The 22,675-nt window shown below is 44.9% G+C and overlaps 2 protein-coding genes across 3 annotated transcripts in view; one reads left to right on the forward strand and one right to left on the reverse strand.

Annotated features, from left to right (window-relative positions):
* Positions 1–524: 524 nt before the first annotated feature.
* Positions 525–10,751, forward strand: VPS26C (VPS26 endosomal protein sorting factor C). Its single transcript, XM_069760754.1, has 8 exons — positions 525–659; positions 1,685–1,828; positions 2,046–2,195; positions 2,849–2,929; positions 5,904–5,978; positions 7,230–7,380; positions 10,069–10,221; positions 10,302–10,751. The coding sequence occupies exons 1-8, from the start codon at positions 525–527 to the stop codon at positions 10,382–10,384; spliced, it is 972 nt and encodes a 323-aa protein (XP_069616855.1). The 3' UTR covers positions 10,385–10,751.
* A 9,120-nt stretch (positions 10,752–19,871) lies between these two features.
* Positions 19,872–22,675, reverse strand: part of TTC3 (tetratricopeptide repeat domain 3) — a 200,066-nt gene continuing 197,262 nt past the window's right edge. For both annotated transcript variants that reach the window (XM_069760756.1, XM_069760757.1), the window contains one exon: positions 19,872–22,250. In XM_069760756.1, coding sequence (XP_069616857.1) covers positions 22,143–22,250 — 108 coding nt within the window. In that variant the 3' untranslated portion in view covers positions 19,872–22,142. The remainder of the gene's footprint in view (positions 22,251–22,675) is intronic.

Raw genomic sequence — 22,675 nt, forward strand, 5'->3', positions numbered from 1 at the left:
GTGACGTCACCGCCTATGTGTTGTAATGACAACTAGTGGCGCGAGGCCAGGCTGAGGTCGGTTTCTTATTCAGCCATTTTTGACTATTTGTCCACTTTGATGCCAGTTCTAATGCCCGGAACCCGTTTGGACCCGGAATTTGATGCAGGAAGTTGGGGCATCAATATCTGTGTAATGGCGGTATCAAAGTCATTTAACCCTTTCAATAACGCCCCATTCCGTGCCCACTTTGATGCCCTTTTTTTGTGCCAGTTTTATACATTTTGCAGCTGCTTTTAAGTGTATTCACATCAGGGCGCCTCGCTGCATTGTATCTTATTATGTATTTTTTTTTTCGGTTGTTGAACCAGTAAAAAACCCCAAAAAGAAACAGAAAAAAAAAAAAGAATGCCGAAGAAACCAAGTTCAGCATTGTGAGGAGGAGGAGGAGGAGGAGGAGGAGGAATGGGGGTGTAGGCTGCGGTGTTGCCAATAAAGCTGGTTGATAGGAAAAAAATGCATTGTTGCTCATGTGGTAGGGGATCATGTGCTCAGCTAGTCATGTGACTTTCTTCTTCCTTAGGCGGCACCACAGAGGAGGAGGAGGAGGAGGAGAAGGAGAGATGGCCACCGTGCTGGACATCAAAATCAAGAGGGCCAACAAGGTCTACAGAGAGGGGGTAAGAGCAGAGGAGCCCCCCAGGATGCAAATCACCCTCCTCTGCAAAACTACATCTCCCAGCATGCCTTGTTCCCTGCTGAAGTGGTAATTCTGGGGGTTGTAGTCCCACCAGAGCAGAAGATGAGTGCAGGGTATGATGCTTCAGACATTAACCCCTTACCGCCACAGCCAGGTTTTCTTTTTTGCTTTCTCCTAGGACCCATGTCTCCCCCCCCCCCCTCTCCTGAGACAGGTTTATGTCCCATCAAAAAATATAAATATCTTTTCTTGCATTGACCATTTTCTTTTCTGAGAGTTTTTTTTTTTGTTTTTGTTTTTTTTTTTATACCAAATTTGGGCACATAAATAACTTTTTAGCGGTGACAACCAAAAAACTGTAACCTTTTGCATTTTTTTTTCCCCAGCGTACGGATTAAAAATTTTATATTTTATTTACAAGCCGATACTGAATAATTATATATATATATATATATATATTTTTTTTTTTTAATAATGTAGTTTTATTTTTATTCTGCCACCGATCACTTGTACTATATACTGTGATGCTCCAGTATTGCAATATAAATAGTAAAATTGCTAATCTGGCTGGTCTTCATAGGAGCCCCAAATAACGAGGACCCTTCATTTGGCCCCCAGCTGCCACGGCAGACCATCTGCTCCCCACAATCTCATCATGGCGGGGATACGGGCACTGGATCAAGCTGCTTGTGAGGGATTGGCAGTGACGTCTAGAAGGTTGCACAGCAGCGATCGGACCCAGCTCTGGTTGCTGCTGTTAGCAGCAGGCGCTGGCTGTAGAATACAGCCGACTCCTGCCCTATATATAGAGAGTATCGCGTATTGAGAAGACCTATCCTTCCGTGAGAACAGAGCCGCTGACCGATGTACCCCCATACAGAATGCCGCCGCTCAGGTGCAGAATATCCCTTACGTTTTGCCGTAAAAATATTGCGGTTTGTGCCGCCACCTGCTGTTCTCTTTTTGCCATTGCTCTTGATTTGTTATGTAACTTGTCACCGACAGGAGGTGTTATCCGGAGTGGTCGTCGTCACCAGCAAAGATGCGGTGCAGCACCAGGGGATCTGGCTGACCATGGAGGGCTCCGTCAGTCTGCAGCTCAGCGCCAAGAGCGTCGGCGTGTTTGAAGCTTTCTATAATTCGGTGAAGGTAAGACGTCTTCAGCCAAAGGGGAGGGGTCCGGAGCGTCATCCCTATGGCGGTATAATGGGCTTTTCCATGGTGTAAACCCCTTTACCCTGTGCCGTCTGATCCCCGGTGACTGCTGGGTTCCTCCGTGGCGGCACAGTCTGGGAATCCCGCGTGTGATATCTTGCGGTAATGTCATTGAGGCGTAAAGGAAACGATTCTTACTGATTTATTGCAGCCAATCCAGATCATCAGCAACACGGTAGAAATGGTGAAACCTGGGAAGATGCCCGGCGGGAAGACTGAAATCCCTTTTGAGTTCCCACTTGTCATCAAGAGCAACAAGGTTCTGTACGAGACGTACCACGGCGTGTTTGTGAACATTCAGGTGGGTGCTCGGCCGCACTAGGGGGGCGCACAGCAGAAAAGCCAAGGATGGGACCGATTTAGCATTTTTCTTTTCTGATCTCATTGTATCTGGATAATAGAATGGCGCCATTTCACAAACAACCTTGTTTTTTTTTTTTTTTATTTCACTCCTTTTGGATTTTATTTTATTCCCGTTTTTCAGTACATTATATGGTAAAATGAATGGGGTCGTTCCAACTCGATGCGCAAAAACAAAAACAAAAAATCCTAACACCGATGTGTGGAGAGAATTAAATAAAAAGTGCAAAAATTAAACCTTACCTTGTAATGACGGAGTTTAAAAAAAATAAATAAAAAAATAGGTAAATGAAACCATTTTGCAAATTTTAATTAAAAAAAAATCTCTGACAATTCCAGATGCTTTGTTACAGAGAGGATGTGAACCCGGCCGTAGTCTAGGACGGCGCTACATTTATGCATTACTGCTTTTTCTGTTGTACGGGCAGCTTTTCTTCTTACTGGATGTGAATGTAAATATAATTTCCATCCGGAGGCTGAACCCTTGTGCTGAGTGAATACGTCTCACAGCTGAGCATTCGTTACAGTGCATCCAGTCTGGCCCCTCAGATTAGAGTGGTAGTTTTGGGCTGACCCGTATATTTCTGCCCGCAGTATACTCTGCGCTGTGACATGAAGAGATCTCTGCTGGCCAAGGACCTGTCGAAGAGCTGCGAGTTCATCATTCATTTACAAGTAAGTGTTCTGAGTGAGAGTGCAGCATCGCCACTGCCAGGACGGAGACATTTACCTAACGAGGCTGACCTGTAGATTCACGTCAATTAAAAAAACAAGGTTCTAACTTCTCGGGCCATTTCCCGTTGCCCGGGCGGTCACATAAGTTTATATTTTTTGACTGCAGCCTTCACTATTCCTTCAGAGCAAAAGATGATGATTGTCTGCAGCGGTCATGTGAGATAGCAATGTCATATAACCACTGGGGGACTCTGCACCAACGTCAGAGTAAATGATCGGTCCAGGCTTTAATAACATTCTCCCAGACACTTCCAATCACGGCTCGGCAGCTGATCCAGCAGTATTGACAGGCTCAGATGCTGCCGAGCTGTGATTGCCAGTGTTTGGGAGCGAGGAGTGGAAGCGCAGGACTCCAGAGGAAACTCTGAAGAAACTCCCCAGTTGGTCTGAAAAGCAGAGATTTCACATTCTGCGCTCCAAAAAGCAACAAATGTGATTTATCTCTGCAATGGAGCAACGCAGCGCAAAACTGAAAAGAACGTCAGAATCGGGGGAGCTCCGGGAGTTTTACAAAGTAATAACAGTTGTGGTTTTTTTGCTTCACCGTTGAGACAACACATCCACTTCTGATTTCTGTCTGGGCCTTGCTGATACAGAGATCCAATATGGCTGTAAACCACCAATGTTCCCACATTTACACAAAATCGCTGACCGGTAAAGTCCGATGGTGCTCAGATTGTGTCTGCCGCTGAGCCCGTAGTCTGTGGCGGGAAGAACGGCGCTGCATGCAGCATGATTTCTCCTGTCCGAGCGATCTTACGCGGTAATGACGTCTTCACCACGATGTGAGCCGACCCTTGTAGTGTAATTAATGGTGGTGCTGATGCCTCACCGGTGTATTACTATATAAACTCTCCTCTCTATAACCCCTCCAGAGGAAAAAATACAACCTCTATACAAAGTAGAAAACTTACTCAGACTGTGTAGCAGAAAAATAGGAAGTTTTTAACTAACTCTTGTACTATTCAAGGCAGGCATCCAGTAAAAATACTCCAAAAATATAGAGTAGTACAGATGGGAGCGTGAAGGAGGAGGGTGCGGATGAGCGAGCAGAAAGGATTGTGCGGAGAGGGATTAATGTATCTAAGGGATCAGGGAGGGTGGAACGAAAGACAGAGCAGGTGGAAACTTGGAGTGGGAAATAGTGCGGAAAGGGATCAGTGTATCTAAGTGATCAGGGAGGGTGGAAAGGGAGACAGTGCAGGTGGAAACTTGGAGTGGGAAATAGTGCGGAAAGAGATCAGTGGATCTAAGTGATCAGGGAGGGCGGAAAGGGAGACAGCAGGTGGAAACTTGGAGTGGGAAATAGTGCGGAAAGGGATCAGTGGATCTAAGTGACCAGGGAGGGCGGAGAAGAAGGTAGAGCGGATGTGAGTGCAGATCGAGGGAGGGAAAATTACACATTTATCAGCATCTGATGCGTGAGAGCAGCATCCTGATCACAGACCTTACATCCACATGAATTACTGGGAGGATCACGGGGGAAAAGACTGAAACATGGAGCCGGATGTGAACCAAATGTCGGCAAATGGAGAGTTGCAGACTAAAATCCTGGAGATAAAGTTGCACCCTCTTATGTAAAAATCACTTTTCTTTTTAAATTTTGGCTTTTAACATCTTGATAGGAGAGGACGGCTTATATGTACTGGCTGTGACTTTGGTTTTGGGGTAAATGGCGGATGCAGGGTCCGAGAGGATGGAGCGATTTCCCCGTGTCTTGCGTGGCTGGCCTGGGCCCGGCCCTTGGTATAACGCACTGCATCAGCTTTGTCTGGCTCGTCCCTTTAAGATGCAGCCAGACACTAAAGGATTCCTATAGGGCACAATATAGCCAAGCTGTGGCCATGTGTCGCCCCCTAGTGGACAGTGACTGCCCTCGCCAATAGATGCTTCCAAGAGAGGAATGTGAATGTATGTGCTGGGCGCTGAGGATGAAATATGGATGAGTACATCACCGTACCCAGGCACAGAGTCTTCTCGGTCTGTGCCCATAACGCTGTGGGCACACTGTGTGCCGCCATATAGTAACCTGACAGTAATGGAGAAGAACATCTCACATCCGGACACTGAGGGAGCGACTTATAATCTATGGCCAGGAATGAAGACGACGGTAAATACATTTACACAAAATGTACTGCAGCCGTGTGCACGCCAGCTATTGTCTGCTGTTATCAGCCTGTTCAGCCTTTTACGGTACAATGTGAAAAACTGCCAGGACGTAATAAATGAAAAGTTCCAGATGATAACATCTCTGCTTTCTGTCGGTGTTCTTTGCTTTTTATATATATATGTATATATATATATACTCAGTGTGTCCTTTTTTTTTTTTTTTTTTTTTTTCAGCACTTTGACTTATGATTTTCCCTGTTGGGTTAGCACACACACAAAAAAAAAACACTAAAAAATTGCTTAATTTCTGCTGCGGTTTTCTGGTCCTCTATTTCCCCGCCTGAGTAGAAAAATAAATTATCAAAAAAATCTTCCCATGAACATAACCATATGGCGTTCGCATCCTCTGGATGGAAGCGAAGATCTTTTTCATTCACTGATTGCAATCAGTGATCTTTAGGAATTGAAAGAAAACTTATAATTAGGAAGTTGTAGAAGTTTGTTTTATTTATTTTACAAGTTATTAAAGGAGAGTTCCCAAAATGGTAAGTTTCCCTATTAGTGATGAGCGAATATACTCGTTACTGGAGATTTCCCGAGCACGCTCTGTGTCCCCCGAGTATTTTTTTTAGTGCTTGAAAATTTAGTCCCTATCGTGTGTAGATGATCGCTCGCTATATTCTACGATATTACCTGGTAATGAAATCTGAACGCCTTTCCTCTGTCCAGTCAGTGTTGATTTTTTTTATTTTTCTTTCTGTATGTTAATCCTCCCATATTGATTTATTTTCTTTCTGTATTCCAGCCACAGAAGGGCAAACAGACCCCGAGCCCGGTCGACTTCACTATAACACCAGAGACTTTACAGAATGTTAAAGAGGTATGTGTGACATAGGACATCATGGCTGACTGCGGTTTACTGCTTTACGTCCAGTGGTGTTACCTCTGCAGTAATGATGAGCGAGCGTGCTGGGATAAGGTGTTATCTGGGCATGCTCAGGTACTGACCAAGTGACTTCGGCGTGCTCGAATAATAAGTTTGAGTCCCCGCGGCTGTTCGACACATGCAGGGATTACCTGTTTATTAGTTTGTGTTGCGGCTGTTGAACAGCCATGAGACATGCAGCCACGGGGACTTCAGCATAGTTTTCTAGCACGCCGAAGACACTGGGTTAGCACCAGAGCATGCTCAGATAACACCTGATCCGAGCACACTCCCTTATCACTAGTCCTCCAGACACAAATGTATTGTTGCCTACAGTGTAGTCAGGCGCTGACCTTCAGACGTCACGGTGTGAGGTCGGCGGCTGTGCGAGTGTGCGGAGCTCAGTGACTAGAATGGGGGGGGGGGATGGCTGCTGTAACTTATCTAGTCGTGCAGAAGACGCCACGAGCATAGCGGAGTTCTCGGTCCAACAGACATTGGTAGAATATTATTTAGGACAGAATTGCGTCAGGAAAAAGTTTCAAAGCCTCACTTGATCAGTAATATCAAACTTTATCCCAATAGTCATGACAGCACCATGAGAGCTGCACAGGAAGCCTGCAGTCGCAAAAAGGCGAAACCTCCCACCAGTCCTCAGGAGTTTCATGTCCTGAGATACAGACTTGTGGATTTCTAGGTGCTGTCTGGGATTTGTGGCAGAGCTAGTTGTATTTTTATTTCCCTGCTGCCTTCTTTCTGTTCCTGACTCCGCTCCGGTCGGTCTCCGGTTGATTGTGACCGGCCGAATCTCTTCAGTGTATACTGGGCGACTTCTCAATGTAAGTCAGAACGAGGGCAGGTTAAGGGTTAAATGACATTTTCCTAATCTGCTGCACAACAGTGGTGTCCAGTGCTGCCATCTGCTGGTGAGCAGATGGAAATGCAGCCCATAGATTTATAATTTTATTTTTTTTTTCCTATTAATATTTTAAGTGTGAATTTCAGCTGCACATTATATAGGTGACATATAAAGCGAATGTCGGGATTTATGGCAGATTGTAAAACCAGCTGTGCCGTTGCTGCCGCTCTGTGCCATGTATAGGAGATGTCACAACAGACGCGTCCAGGATCATTAGTGAGAACCTGACATGGAAGTCCTGACAGCGGTACTTTCCTTAGTAAGTGTGTGATCCGTGTGTCTTGCAGAGAGCCGCGCTGCCTCGATTTCTCATCAGAGGACATCTGGACTCCACCAACTGCGTCATCACTCAGCCCCTCACAGGAGAGCTGCAGGTCGACACGTCGGAGGTCGCCATCAAGAGTATCGAGCTGCAACTGGTGCGGGTGGAGACGTGCGGTGAGTGAGTGCTCACTGGGAATGGAGGGTGCGCGATCAGGAGACTGGTAAAACGGACTGTGGAGGATGGTCTGACCACAGGTCTCCTGACCAGATACAGCGTCATGTGAGTGCACCTCCCCATACTGCACAGACGTGTCGCTGCACGAGAGCCGCACGGCCAGTGGCTAAGTCCTACTGAACCGAACAACTCCTGCCCGATGTCAGATGTTCAGGTGCGAATGTATGATGCAGGGTTAGGCTGCCGTCACACTAGCAGTATTTGGTCAGTATTTTACATCAGTATTTGTAGCCAAAACCAGGGGTGGGTGATAAATACAGAAGTGGTGCATATGTTTCTATTATACTTTTCCTCTAATTGTTCCACTCCTGGTTTTGGCTTCCAAATACTGATGTAAAATACTGATCAAATACTGCTAGTGTGACGGCAGCCTTAGATGAGCCCGCGCCACGCACGGCAGCTTCCATCTGTGCTATACAGCCAGCACCCGCCTCTACCAGGGTCTCTGATCACTGCTCTTTAACCATTTACATGCTGCTGATCAATCTCTGATAGCGGAATATAAATTGTTTGCTTATGTGTGCGCTCCTGGTCATTTTCTCAGAAGTCTCTCATCCTGAAAAAGATGGAATAAAATGCGATCAAAACATCATGTTTGCCCAGAATTGGAACCAACAGAAGACTGTGTTTGCCCAGAATTGGAACCAACAGAAGACTGGGTTTGCCTAGAATTGGAACCAATAGAAGACCGTGTTTGCCCAGAATTGGAACCAACAGAAGACAGTGTTTGCCTAGAATTGGAACCAATAGAAGACCGTGTTTGCCCAGAATTGGAACCAACAGAAGACCGTGTTTGTCCAGAATTGGAACCAACAGAAGACCGTGTTTGCCTAGAATTGGAACCAATAGAAAACCGTATTTGTCCAGAATCGGAACCAATAGAAAACCGTGTTTGCCCATAATTGGAACCAGTAGAAAACAGTGTTTGCCCATAATTGGAACCAACAGAAGACCGTGTTTGCCCATAATTGGAACCAACAGAAGACCGTGTTTGCCCAGAATTGGAACCAATAGAAAACCGTGTTTGCCCAGAATCGGAACCAATAGAAAACCGTGTTTGCCCAGAATCGGAACCAATAGAAAACCGTGTTTGCCCAGAATCGGAACCAATTGAAAAGTGTTTGCCCATAATTGGAACCAACAGAAGACCGTGTTTGCCCAGAATCGGAACCAATAAAAAACTGTGTATGCCTAGAATTGGAACCAACAGAAGACCGTGTTTGCCTAGAATTGGAACCAATAGACCGTGTTTGCCTAGAATTGGAACCACTAGACTGTGTTTGCCCAGAATCGGAACCAATAGAAAACCGTGTTTGCCTATAATTGGAACCAACAGAAGACCGTGTTTGCCCATAATTGGAACCAACAGAAGACCGTGTTTGCCTAGAATTGGAACCAACAGAAGACCGTGTTTGCCTAGAATTGGAACCAATAGAAGACCGTGTTTGCCTAGAATTGGAACCAATAGAAGACCGTGTTTGCCCAGAATTGGAACCAACAGCAGACCGTGTTTGCCTAGAATTGGAACCAACAGAAGACCGTGTTTGCCTAGAATTGGAACCAACAGAAGACCGTGTTTGCCCATAATTGGAACCAATAGAAAACCGTGTTTGCCCAGAATCGGAACCAATAGAAAACTGTGTTTGCCTAGAATTGGAACCAACAGAAGACCGTGTTTGCCTAGAATTGGAACCAATAGAAGACCGTGTTTGCCTAAAATTGGAACCAATAGAAGACCGTGTTTGCCTAGAATTGGAACCAATAGAAGACCGTGTTTGCCCATAATTGGAACCAATAGAAAACCGTGTTTGCCCAGAATCGGAACCAATAGAAAACTGTGTTTGCCCAGAATCGGAACCAATAGAAAACTGTGTTTGCCTAGAATTGGAACCAACAGAAGACCGTGTTTGCCCAAAATTGGAACCAATAGAAGACCGTGTTTGCCTAGAATTGGAACCAACAGAAGACCGTGTTTGCCCAGAATTGGAACCAACAGAAGACAGCTTTTGCTCCGAATTGCAACCAATAGGAGCAACAGGTCACCAAACAAAAAACCAACCCTCGCACAGCTCCAAAAATGGGAGGAGGGAGAAACACATTCTGAATGTCAAAAAGTGGCTTTTTTTTTTTTTTATTACTGAAAAAAAGTCTACAAAAATATTAAATTGACTTTCAATCTTGTTAGGTCACAGTAAGTGCTGTATAAACAAAGTACAATTGCAGAATATTTTTTTTCCTTCACTATTTGACTTTTCTACCTCTTTTCTAGTTACATGCTGTAAAACTACAACTTGTCCTTCGAAAAGGACATCCTCATACGGCTAGGTGTATGGAAAGCAAAAAGTTATGGCTTTTTGGAAGATTGGGGGGGGGGGGGGGAGAAAGTTCAAGAATTAAAAAAACAAAGCGACCGATTTAGGAATGGGGAAAAATCACTTATATAGAGTTGCATGATAAAAGTGTGACTGCCGGCAGCTTGTAAGTATGAGTGCAGTCGCAATGGTATCAGTTGGGGTATACTCCCACTTACCGAAAAATTGTACCCTTGAAAGGAGTTACTCACCCCCCGTCAAAAAAAAGTCCATTTTTTTTTTTTTTTTTTTTTAATGCTTTGCTTCTATTTCCAGGTTGTGCGGAAGGCTACGCCAGGGATGCCACCGAAATACAGAATATTCAGATAGCGGAGGGCGATGTGTGCCGAGGTCTCCCCATTCCAATCTATATGGTATTTCCCAGATTATTCACCTGCCCGACTCTGGAAACTACCAACTTTAAAATAGGTCGGTTTTCCCATTGCCTCTGATATATGGCCGATCGCACGGGATTTGTACTGACGCAATGATGATTAATGTCTCCGCAGAGTTTGAAGTCAACATTGTGCTGGTTCTTCAGGACGATCATCTGATCACAGAGAACTTCCCTCTCAAGTTGTATAGAATATGACACAAACACTCGGGGTTCAATTCATTATTGTCGGGGTTTTTTTTTGGCTATTTTTCTTTTTTATTATGAAAAATTTAGATAAAAATAGTGAATTTTTGATTTTGCATAAAATCCATGAACCACGTGCTCCATTCTGAAGAATTGGATGGAAAAACCTCCACAAATATCGCAACATAAAAAAAAAAATAAAAAAAATAAACCCCTGCAAATAACGATCTGAGTCCTGAGTCCGGACAGCGGAGAAATCGCCAGTTATCACCAGCCTCCGTGCCCATCGTAGACTTCTCCACCCTCTCATTAAACACCGTTCACATTGTGGTGCAGTTTTCATACATTTCTATAGTAAAACTTGTATTTTCTGCTGCTGGTTTTGTGTTGTTTTTTTTTTTTAAATTTATATATATATTTTTTTATTGAAGATTATACAAAATAAGTTCCAGCCTAGAACTAATAGCTTTTCTCATTATTGCGGTCTGGCGTAGTTGACCTTAACATACCATGGGTCTAATATTAACTAGTGATGAGCGAGTGTGCTGGGATAAAGTGTTATCTGAGCATGCTCGGGTGCTAACCGAGGGTATTCAGTGTGCTCGAAAAATATGTTTGAGACCCCTCGGCTGCATGTGTCATGGCTGTTTGACAGTCACAACCCACGCAGGAATTGCCCAACAAACAGGATATCCATGTGTTGCAGCTGTCAAACAGCCTCTCCCCCACCTATATACCCATGGTATATACCCTGCCAGGAGTCGGGTCACATTGATGGACTATATATATTCAGATAAGCTTATTAATTGCCGATGAAATGTTGTGGGGAGGACGAGGCCTCGCTCCAATCCTCTTCCTATAGGGAAGGATATACTGTCCTCCACCAACAATGGCGATGAGGAGCACCTCCGGCTTAGGAACTGGGTGTATAAAGAGGAGATCTGCTCCTCGGGTCCTTAGAATCCCAGTCGGGGTAGGAGGATATTTCCTAAGTCTGGAAGCTGAGTATTTTTTTTAGTCCTCGGAGATTTAGCTTTTCTTGCCGCAGCTGAATGATTTACAGCTACTAGCCAGCTTGAGTACATGTGGGGATTCCCTAGTAACCAGGCAACCCCCACATGTACTTATGCTGGCTAGCAGATGTAAATCATTCAGCTGCGGCGCTGAAAACTAAATCTCCGAGCACTAAAAACTACTCTGAGGACCCCTGAACGAGAAATCTCGAGTAACGGGTATATTCGCTCATCACTAGTGTCCACCTCTACTAAGCGTATACTCCTGAAAATGGTGCACAGCTGTTCTCATCCACGGCCCCAAATCCCATTTTGCGGGAGATTCAGACGGGAGCCTGAATGCAATGTGACAGCGTCCTTATGCCATAAATGCTGGAAATGAAAACTCGTTTTGGTGGCTTTCCACACTGGAACGGAAAACGCTGTGACCTAGCAAGATGGAGCCCGAGTATTGCTCTGGTGTCTCCAAGGTCCTGCGAAAACTCTGAAACGGTGCGAACGATGGTGTTCAAAAATGATCAAATGATTATCTGCTAGCCAGTGGTGTAGAAGGGAAGCTGGCCAGGTCAGTAGTACTAGGCCTCACTCACACTGCCGTGTAACATGGCCATGTGCTATGGAAAAAACCGTCGGACAGCACTCGGCCCAGTGTTGTTGTAGCGGCCGCTCAGATCTGTGATTATTTCCTCAAGCCTCTTCCTGTGGGCGCATACGAGCCTCGGCTGAGTCTCACCCATACAAGTCTATGGGTGCGTGCGAAACTTTGAACTGCACTCTGATGCCATCCAAGTGCAGTCTGATAAACAGAGTCAATGGAGGAGATGGGGAAATTACTTGTGCTGCGATGCCTTCATGCAGGAGGATCTAAGCACCAACACCCGGGCTCATGGGAGCAGCAGATGCTATACGCTAATGTAGAAGTCCGGGAGTGCCGCCCCTGCCTCATCCCCGCGCCTCTGAACAGCGGTCAGCCTGTTTGACCCCATATGAAGGATGCTAAATGGGAGATGATCACGGCACAGACCTGTGGGAAGATGGAGGCTGAATATTCCACAACATATAGGAATGTAATGACATCGATTCTCCCCATATTCTTGCAGATATGACAAGGGGATATATTTAGCTCACATAGTTGTGTATGATTTTTTTTTTATGTGATACTTAAAGGCGGATATTTTTTGCAGTCTGCAGTTTTATTGTGTAGATACAGAAACCAAAAATGTCAATTTCAAGTCTATGCGGCCACATTGCGGATTCGTGTGCGGATTCTTCCGCACCGGTTTTGAAAAATACGCAGGTAACATGCACTGCGTTATGCCGCGGAATTCCTGCTTTTTTTTGTGTGGATTTCACCTGCGGTTTTACACCTGCGAAAAACGCTGCGGAATCCGCACAAAGAATTGACGTACTGCGGAATATATATCGCTGCGTTTCCGTGCGGTATTTTCCGCACCATCGGCACAGCGGATTTGGTTTTCCATAGGTTTACATGGAACTGTAAGCCGCATGGAAAACTGCTGCAGATTCGCAGGCAAATCCGCACCGTGTGCACATAGCCCAAAGGTTCATTGCCCCCATCCCCTGTATCCAGCAGTCCATGATCTTTGCAGAGAGGCGCCACTTTGTGCCAACTGTAGCGTCATCTCATCAACCACAAGTGCTAAGAGCATCACAGTGAAGCCAGGAAACAAAGCGATGGGATGAGCTCCCCCTACTGGTGGCTGCAGGTAACCAGAAATGGGATGAGGATCTGTAGCAGGAAAACTGGAGATCGGATCTTTATAGAAAAACATGTGCACAATGTATTCAGGCAGAAAAACCTATCAGAGCAGCGCCACAAACCCACCATCTTAAAGATGTCGTGACTACATACCCTAATACAATGTTCCCCCAACTCCAGTGCTCCAGAGCCACCAACAGATTACGTCTTCAGGATTTCCTTAGTATTGCTCATATAATGGAATTATCACCTGGGAAATCCTGAAAACATGACTTGTTGGAGAATCTCGGAAACTGGGAGTTGGGGAACATTGTGATTTTTTTTTTTTTAAGTGTAAAAATGTGGAGATTCAGCTGTTAAAATCCACATGAGGAACATCATATAAGCTTAATGAGCTTCCTATTGATTTCAAAGGAAAAACACCTGATAATTTTTTTTTTTTTTTACATTTTTCTTCACATTTTTGTGTGGAAAGATGCGATTCTTGGGGCCTTTGTCTGAAAATTGCTCCAAATTAAACAACTAAATAATAAGATGAAAAAAAAAAAGTTCCCATAAACAAATGCTATATAGAAATATAGAATTTTATACAAAATGGAACAGATACTCAGGCCAGTCTCACACGTCCAGATAATTCCGGTACCGGAATTATCCGTGTCCGTGAGCTCACGTAGTCCATCCGTGTGGCACACGTGCGGCAGCCGTGTGCCGACAGGGTACCACACGGAGCGTGCAGGAGACCGCGCTAGAGATAAGCGCAGTCCCCTGCATCTGGTGCTGAAGCCACCATTCACATCTTCTCTGCAGCAGCGTTTGCTGGAGAGAAGATATGAAAAATCTTTTTTTTTTTTTTTTTTTAGTGTTTAACCCCTTCATGACCGGGGGATTTTTCAATTTTCCGTGTTCATTTTTCGCTCCCCTCCTTCCCAGAGCCATAACTTTTTTATTTTTCCGTCAATTTGGCCATGTGAGGGCTTATTTTTTGCGGGACGAGTTGTACTTTTGAACGACATCATTGGTTTTAGCATGTCGTGTACTAGAAAACGGGAAAAAAATTCCAAGTGCGGTGAAATTGCAAAAAAAGTGCAATCACACACTTGTTTTTTGTTTGGCTTTTTTGCTAGGTTCACTAAATGCTAAAACTGACCTGCCATTATGATTCTCCAGGTCATTACGAGTTCATAGACACCAAACATGACTAGGTTATTTTTTATCTAAGTGGTGAAAAAAAATTCCAGACTTTGCTAAAAAAAAAAAAATTGCGCCATTTTCCGATTCTCGTAGCATCTCCATTTTTCATGATCTGGGGTCGGTTGAGGGCTTATTTTTTGCGTGCCGAGATGACGTTTTTAATGATAGCATTTCGGTGCAGATATGTTCTTTTGATCGCCCGTTATTGCATTTTAATGCAATGTCGCGGCGACCAAAAAAACGTAATTCTGGCGTTTCGAATTTTTTTCCCGCTACGCTGTTTAGCGATCAGGTTAATACTTTTTTTTAATTGATAGATCGGGCGATTCTGAGCGCGGCGATACCAAATATGCGTAGATTTGATATTTTTTTTATTGATTTATTTTGATTGGGGCGAAAGGGGGGTGATTTAAACTTTTATGTTTTTTTTATTTTTTTCACATTTTTTTAAACTTTTTTTTTTAACTTTTGCCATGCTTCAATAGCCTCCATGGGAGGCTAGAAGCAGGCACAACCCGATCGGCTCTGCTACATAGCAGCGATCTGCTGATCGCTGCTATGTAGCAGAATTGCATGTGTGCTGTGAGCGCCGACCACAGGGTGGCGCTCACAGCGACGGGCGATCAGTAACCATAGAGGTCTCTAGGACCTCTATGGTTACCATCCAGACGCATCGCCGACCCCCGATCATGTGACGGGGGTCGGCGATGACGTCATTTCCGGCCGGAAGCGGTAGTTAAATGCCGCTGTCTGCGTTTGACAGCGGCATTTAGCTAGTTAATAGGTGCGGGCAGATCGCGATTCTGCCCGCACCTATTACGGGCACATGTCAGCTGTTCAAAACAGCTGACATGTCCCGGATTTGGTGCAGGCTCACCGCGGAGCCCTGCATCAAAGCAGGGGAGCCGGCATCGGACGGTATAGTACGTCCGATGCCGGTAAGGGGTTAAAATAAAGATCCCTGTCCCCACCCCCCTCCCACACCCTGTGCGCCCGCCCGCTGTTGCTAAAATACTCACCCGGCTCCCTCGAAGCGTCCTCTCCGCGCCGCACCTTCTCCTGTATGAGCGGTCACGTGGTGCCGCCCATTACAGTCATGAATATGCGGCTCCACCCCTATGGGAGGTGGAGCCGCATATCCATGACTGTAATGGGCGGCACCATCTCATACAGGAGAAGCTGGCGCGGAGAGGACGCTTCGAGGGAGCCGGGTGAGTATTTTAGTAACAGCGGGCGGGCGCACAGGGGGTGGGAAGGGACAGGGATCTTTATTTTAAACACTAAAAAAAAAAAAAAAAAAGGATTTTTCATATCTTTTCTCCAGCAAACGCTGCTGCAGAGAAGATATGAATGGTGGCTTCAGCACCAGGCTGGGGGGACAGCGCTTACTGTAGCGCTGTCTCCTGCACTGCACACGGACTGCACACGGACAGCATCAGTGTGCGGTACGTGTTTTACACGGACCCATTGACTTTAATGGGTCCGTGTAATCCGTGCGCTCCCACGAACACTGACATGTCTCCGTGTTTTGCACACGGACACACGGTCCGTGAAAACACGCTGACATGTGCAGAAACACTGCAGTGTGCTGCCTTATTTACTTAACTATATACGAGTTGGCGACTCTAGGTTCAGCACCTGTTCACACTTAGTCTATGTTTGGATGTGCAGGTCAGGTTTTTGAAATGTATTCTCTAGCGCCTTCTGATCGTGCACTCCGCCTCCTAGCTTCAGGTGTTTTAATTACAGCAGGTCCAATACCCCTCCACAGAGAGAGAGAATTTTAGTCTAGTAAGAGGTTTTCACATCTACCCATTCAGATGGAGACGTTTATTCTCAGCGAGGTAAGGCAAGTTTAGGACCTGGTATAAGAGAGATGCCGTAAAGTGGCTACCAGGTACACATAAAATTGGCCATTTTTATGCACTAAAAGCTCTCATTTTTCATATTTCTAGTGCAGTAATGCAGTTCAAATTTCGTTTTTCAAGTTTGTATGTTCTAGCGCTGCAGTGTGCTGCCTTATTTACTTAACTATATACGAGTTGGCGACTCTGGGTTCAGCACCTGTTCACACTGAGTCTATGTTTGGATGTGCAGGTCAGGTTTTTGAAATGTGCAGAAACACATTGATTTCAATGTGTCTACGTGAGTCAGTGTCTCCGGTACGTGAGGAAACTGTCACCACACGTACCGGAGCCACTGACGTGTGAAACCGGCCTCAGAAAGTGCCTGTGGTTTCGAGTGCTTCCCTGGATCCACATGCTAGAAGAACCAGTAACATGACACATACAGCTAACTCCAATCCCATACCTGCACCCTACCTTTATCTGGACTTCTGGCTGTAATATCTGTATATATTTGTATTATCTAGTGCACCTTTCAGCAATTGACCCCTTCATAACCGGAGGTTTTTTCGTTTTTCGCTCCCCTCCTTCTCAGAGCCATACTTTATTTTTTCATAAATATGGCCATGTGAGGGCTTATTTTTTGCAGGGCGAGTTGTACTTTTGAATGACACTATTGTTTTTACCATGTCGTGTATTAGAAAACGGGAAAGAATTTCCAAGTGCGGTGAAATTGCAAAAAAAAAAAAAGTGCAATCCCACTATTGTTTTTGTTTGGCCTTTGTTAGGATCACTAAATACTAAAACTAACCTGCCATTATGATTATTTTTTATCTAAGTGGTGAAACTCCACCCCCCCTTCAAAAAAAAAAAAGAATTGCGCAATCTTCCTATAACTGTAGCGTCTATTTTTAGTAATTTGGGGTTGGATGAGGGCTTATTTTTTTGTGTGCCGAGCTGACGTTTTTATTGATACCATTTTGGTGCAGATACGTTCTTTTGATCACCTGTTATTGCATTTTAATGTAATGTCGCAGCGACCAAAAAAACCCACAATTCTAGCGTTTTTCATTTTTTTTAATCGCTACGCCGTTTAGCGATCAGGTTAATCCTTTTATTGATAGATCGGGTGATTCTGAACTCGGAGATACCAAATATGTGTAGGTTTGATTTTTTTTTTTAATTGTTTTATTTTGAATGCGGCGAAAGGGGGATTTTTATTATTTTTTTTTCATATTTTTAAAAACTTTTTTTTTTTCGCTTATGGCATGCTTTAATAGCCTCCATGGGAGACTAGAAGCTGGCACAACTCGATCGCTTCTGCTACACAGAGGCGATGCTCAGATTGCCTCTATGTAGTAGAATGACAGCATTGCTATGAGCGCTGACCACAGGGTGGCGCTCATAGTAATCCGGCATCAACAACCATAGAGGTCTCAAGGAGACCTCTGGTTGTCATGTCGATGCACCAATGACCCCCGATCACATAACGGGGGTCATTGATGCATGCATTTCCGGACGGATGCGCGCGTTAAATGCTGCCGTCAGTGGCTGTTTGACACCGGCATTTAACTAGTTAATAGCGGCGGGTGGATCGCAATTCCACCCGCGCCTATTGCGGGCACATGTCACCTGTTCAAAACAGCCCGCATCAAATCGGGGGTTCTGCCATATCAATTCATTTTGCGCTGCTCTTTTACCTCGAATCCTGAGTCCCACGTCCATAAGTCCAGCTAGTACTTATACGCTACCTGGGGTTGGTTTCTGACCCGATATAAGCTTGTTAACAGACCAGCATACCGATCTGGTGTTACTGAGGGATCCTGGCAGTGACGGACCTGAGCGTAAGGGGGCACCAGAGAGCCGTGTCTGCCTAATCTCTATCACAGATTGGTGATTGCGGTGGGATATCTGTATTCTCCCAGCTCTCATTCGTCACACGTCACAAGTGTTCTATCGGATTAAGGTCCGGGGACTGGGCTGGCCACTCCATAACCTCAATTTTGTTGAACTGGAACCAAGATTTTGCTCGTTTACTGGCTTAGGGTCATCTTATTTCAAGGGCATATCCTCTTCAGCGTAAGGCAACATGAACTCAAGTATCGTAATATCTGCAAACTGGTCCATGATTCCTGGCATGCGGTAAATACGTCCGGCACCATAGTAAGAGAAACCTGCCCATATTACGATGCTTCAACCACCATGCTTCACTGTCTTCAGAGGGTACTGTGGCTTGAATGCAGCGTTTGGGGGTCATTGCTCTCCCCACATGGCAGTGGGAGCTTCATGGGCTGTTCGCCCCCGGCCTTCTAAGCTGCTTCCTGGTCTACGGTCCATTCCTTCTCCCAAGTTCTACACGGTTGCTTCAGCGAGGAGTTCGCTTTATTTCTGCTGAGTGGCAGCAGCTATCACCCATGGTTTCCTGTGTCCCCCAATGAAGGATCCGAGAAAGATTTTTTGGTGAGCAACCAATTTTCTTTAAGAGCATAGAGATAGCCCAGGCCCACCACTTGGTTAAGCCGCTCTGTAGGACACATCACTCTTGCTAACCCTCTGTCCATTAATTTTGAGACGTGGTAGAACTTGCAGAAATTCAAGAACTTGCACAATCTTTGACTTGCAATATATGTCAGTATTCTGGCTTAAATCTCCTCAGTCTCCTTTCCCTTTAATGCACCCCGTTGAAAATAGTGCTGGTGCATACAGGCCCCTTACCCCCTTAGGCCCTGTCGCACCCTCTATGGCCACAATTATTAGACCCCTGACGGCTTTGGCCTGTCGTCCATATACTCCAGCTTGCACTGCACAGTCCCAGTTCTCGCTTGCAGGGTGCTACAGGCCATACTGGGCCGTCGTCAGTGGGAATCAGATACAAAGCTCCTAACTAGATGCTACATACTCGTACGTCCATTGGGTGCGGAGACCAGACAGGTTTTTAGTTTAGAAGGATAATTCAGTTCAGTGTCACTTCTGCAACTTTTTTTTTTTTTTTTTGCATATTTCCACTTTTTCTTCCCCATTATTTCTCTGATGGTTACTTTGGACCCAGACTCCAGTTTCTTATTTCCAGGATGCAGTTATTCTTGTCTCTTCTTTTCCTACTTGTGGAGGACTGGCAGGAGGTCTATAGCCTGGTAGGAAGACACAACACTTCCTATACCCCCCTGAACTCTTCCAAGACGTGCAGTTTATAAGTACCAAGTAAAGGATGTTTTATTATTAAAGAGGTTGTGCTAAACTTGTTAAATGGGCAACAATGCAAAAGCGCTTGTAAATACAAACATCTTTGCAATTTATCTATTAAAGGGAACCGGTCACCCCCCCCTCAGGCGTTTGTAACTAAAAGAGCCGCCTTGTGCAGCACTAATGCAGCATTCTGACAAGGTGGCTCTTCTAGTTACAAACGCCTGAGGGGGGGTGACAGGTTCCCTTTAAATTGGATTTTTAAATTCTATTGTTTACCGCTGGTTGCCTGGGTTACCAACCATCTCTGCAGGGGCGGTTGGTCTCACAGGCAAGGAGCAAAGCACTCACGAGCTGTTTCCTATTCGCTCAGTGTAGCCATGCCGCTGGGCCGCCCTGTCAATCATTCAGAACGTTCTGCCTCCTGTGAAGTCAAAACGCCGGGGAGCGGGCGCTCCTCAAGATACAAGAGAATAACTACTTGTACCACAAATGTATATGGCGATAAAAAGTATTTAAGGAGAAAAAAAATTACAATAACCATTAAATTAAGGGGAAAAAAAACTTTATTTTAAAGCCAAACACAACTTTTTTTTTTATTTAACATAAAGCAAAACAAGTGAATATAGAGAAAGCCGCAGTCATAGTGTGCAGTAATAGATCGCCTCCGTATCTGTGTAATGTGGCCTCGTTAGTAATCTGGACTCGGACGCCTTACTAAACAATCCAGGGATTTATTCTGAGCGCCACGTCTGGAGCTGGGAAGGAATTCCCTCACCACGTAGGGGGCGGCCCGTGGGGTTCTTGCCTTCCTCTGGATCCACACTTTGGGATTATATGCAATGTTTTTATTGAGGTTACTGTATACACCGTATACCTTGTGTTGGCTGCTGGATGGCAAAATGTTTCATTCCCAATCATTCTGGCATCCTGCACTAGGGAAGGTCGCCCCTACGTGTCCCGGGGGGTGCAGGTATGGAGGCAGCTTTGGGGGATGTGAATATATAGTGCAGGAAAACTTCAGTAATTCTTTAAAAAGATTTTATATATATATACATATACAATATATATATATATATATATATATATATATATATATATATATATATCTCTCTGAATAGGGAGGGGTTATTTTTTTTTTTTTGGAATATTTTATAAAATACTAAGACTAGGATGTAAACAACAGTAATGATATACACAGTGCATATGCTGTACAAAGGTTTTAACTAGTGATGAGCGAGTGTGCTTGTTACTCGGGTTTTCCGAGCACGCTCTGGTGTTCTCCGAGTATTTGTTAGTGCTCGGAGATTATGTTCGAGTCCCCGCAGCTGCATGATTTGTGGCTGCTAGACAGCCTGAATACATGTGGTGGTTGCCTGTTTGTTAGGGAATTCCAACATGTATTCAGGCTGTCTAGCAGCCGCAAATCATGCAGCTGCGGTGACACGAACATAATCTACGAGCACGCCCATGATACTCGGTGAACACCCGAGCATGCTAAAGAGCACACCCGCTCATCACTAGTTTTAACGTATATATTCACTATAACAAGGGTAAAATAAACAAAGGGCACCACCATAAGTAACCTGGGATCTACCCGTCCCTTTAACAAGGTGCAAACAGGAAGAAAAAAACTGAGCATTAGAGGAAAAAAAAAAATAGAGGGGGGTACAAATAAAAGAAACACTTTAAAAAAAAATGCTTAGTGTGTGACCTGCCCCTACAAGTTAACTAATAAAACAATAGTGTAAGCCACCGCTTTTAATAAAATCAACATATGGTCAATGTTATAGGAGAAAAGACAACCACATAACTGATGTGGACACCTTTCGTGATTTTTTTTTGCAACTGCATTAATGGAATGGATTCTACAGCCTTTATGTATTAGATTACATAGCAGGCTGCAGAATGAGTTCCCAGTGAATTTATCATTGAGCGCATCTGAAAGCAGCATCAGTATACCATCTCTCTTCCTTCTGAAAGTTGGTGGCTCCAGTGAGGAAATAAGTTATTGGCTTACAGGAGCTGCGCTCGGGATGACCTCATAATGCTATTTACTGCACAGATTAACCATATATCTGCAGGTAATAATAAATAATAAAATGGCATTTTCTGACGTTAGCGGTTCCCTTCAAGTGCATTTTCTTTTTAATTGGCAGGATTTTTTGTAATAGGGCTTCAGAAAAAACAAAACAAAAAAAAAAACGTTTTCTACAGCCTCTATGTATCACTGTACTTAACTAAAGAACGAGTTACTAGTGAATTGATCAGCGAGATTTTCTAATGGCAGGTTCTGTAATGTTTAGCTGGTTTATGTAGAGGGGAGAGAAAACTTTCCGGCCAGTCACAGGATCGATCAGTCCCACAGCCCAGAGCCTCTGTGATCCCTACTAGCCGCCAAAAAGGATCCATGCACAACCGCTTGCAAATTTCTGCCCACTTTAGGAGAAAAGCGACATTGCATCGGTGAGAATTTCTGCTCATCCAGGGACAAAAACAACAAAGCCGGCAGGAAAGCAAAGGACAAGTAGATGCAAGAAGCCAAAAGAGCATTTTAGCTGCAATTGCATGTATAATATAAATATATATATGTTGAAAATAAAAAATTTTTTTAACTCAAAGTCAGATTAGAATATAAAATATAATGCTCATCTGACGCTAAACTAGAAATGGCCCAGAAATTGCCTGTGTGTCTCCAGCCCTACAGGTACGACTTTCACGAGACTCTACCCACCGATCCAACGTGTCACACTGCAAATATGTAATTACGACGCATTTGTGGCTGTCGTCCTACACTTGGGCTGGTCGGGATGGCGGGGCTACGCGGTTCTCATCCTTCCCGCGAGGACCGGGAAGTCTTCTGGTAGGAGAGCGTGTTCACGGCAGGTGGGACAAGTGCTCTGCGTGTGCAGCCAGGTCTTGATACACTGCGGAAACACGACCATTATGTAATGAGACACCGGACAAGCTCTAAATAAGCACGAGGCAACAATGGCTGCAACACCGGAACAGCGGCATAGAGAAAGGAGGACGAGCACCGGTCACAGAGTGATGCCATCTAGTAACGTCAGATCGTCTCCTATCATCTGAGCACTTATTACGCATTTCTGACTTATGGGCGTCACTTTGAGGGGTGATTATTCCTAGGGGTACACTGCGGTGCCCCGTCGGATATCGCTGGGACATCTGTAACATCAGCGCATGTTTCCTATTTCCGGAGTCGGCGCCATCCTTATCCGCAGGTCGTTCCTACAGCTCAGGGTCAATCAGAAGAATGGGGCAGAGCTGCCGTGACCCCCCACGGATAAGAGCGGCGGCGTAATAGAAGTTATTTTTTTTCTTCTCCTGGCCA

Source organism: Ranitomeya imitator, chromosome 3 (genome assembly GCF_032444005.1).
Source record: "Ranitomeya imitator isolate aRanImi1 chromosome 3, aRanImi1.pri, whole genome shotgun sequence".
Lineage (NCBI taxonomy): Eukaryota > Metazoa > Chordata > Amphibia > Anura > Dendrobatidae > Ranitomeya > Ranitomeya imitator.

Bases quoted from the DNA above. Each gene is read 5' to 3' on its own strand.
- VPS26C (XM_069760754.1), top strand. From the start codon at position 525: ATGTGCTCAGCTAGTCATGTGACTTTCTTCTTCCTTAGGCGGCACCAC. The intron at 660-1,684 runs GTAAGAGCAGAG...TGTCACCGACAG, and splicing joins ACAAGGTCTACAGAGAGGGG to GAGGTGTTATCCGGAGTGGT. The intron at 2,930-5,903 runs GTAAGTGTTCTG...TCTGTATTCCAG, and splicing joins AGTTCATCATTCATTTACAA to CCACAGAAGGGCAAACAGAC.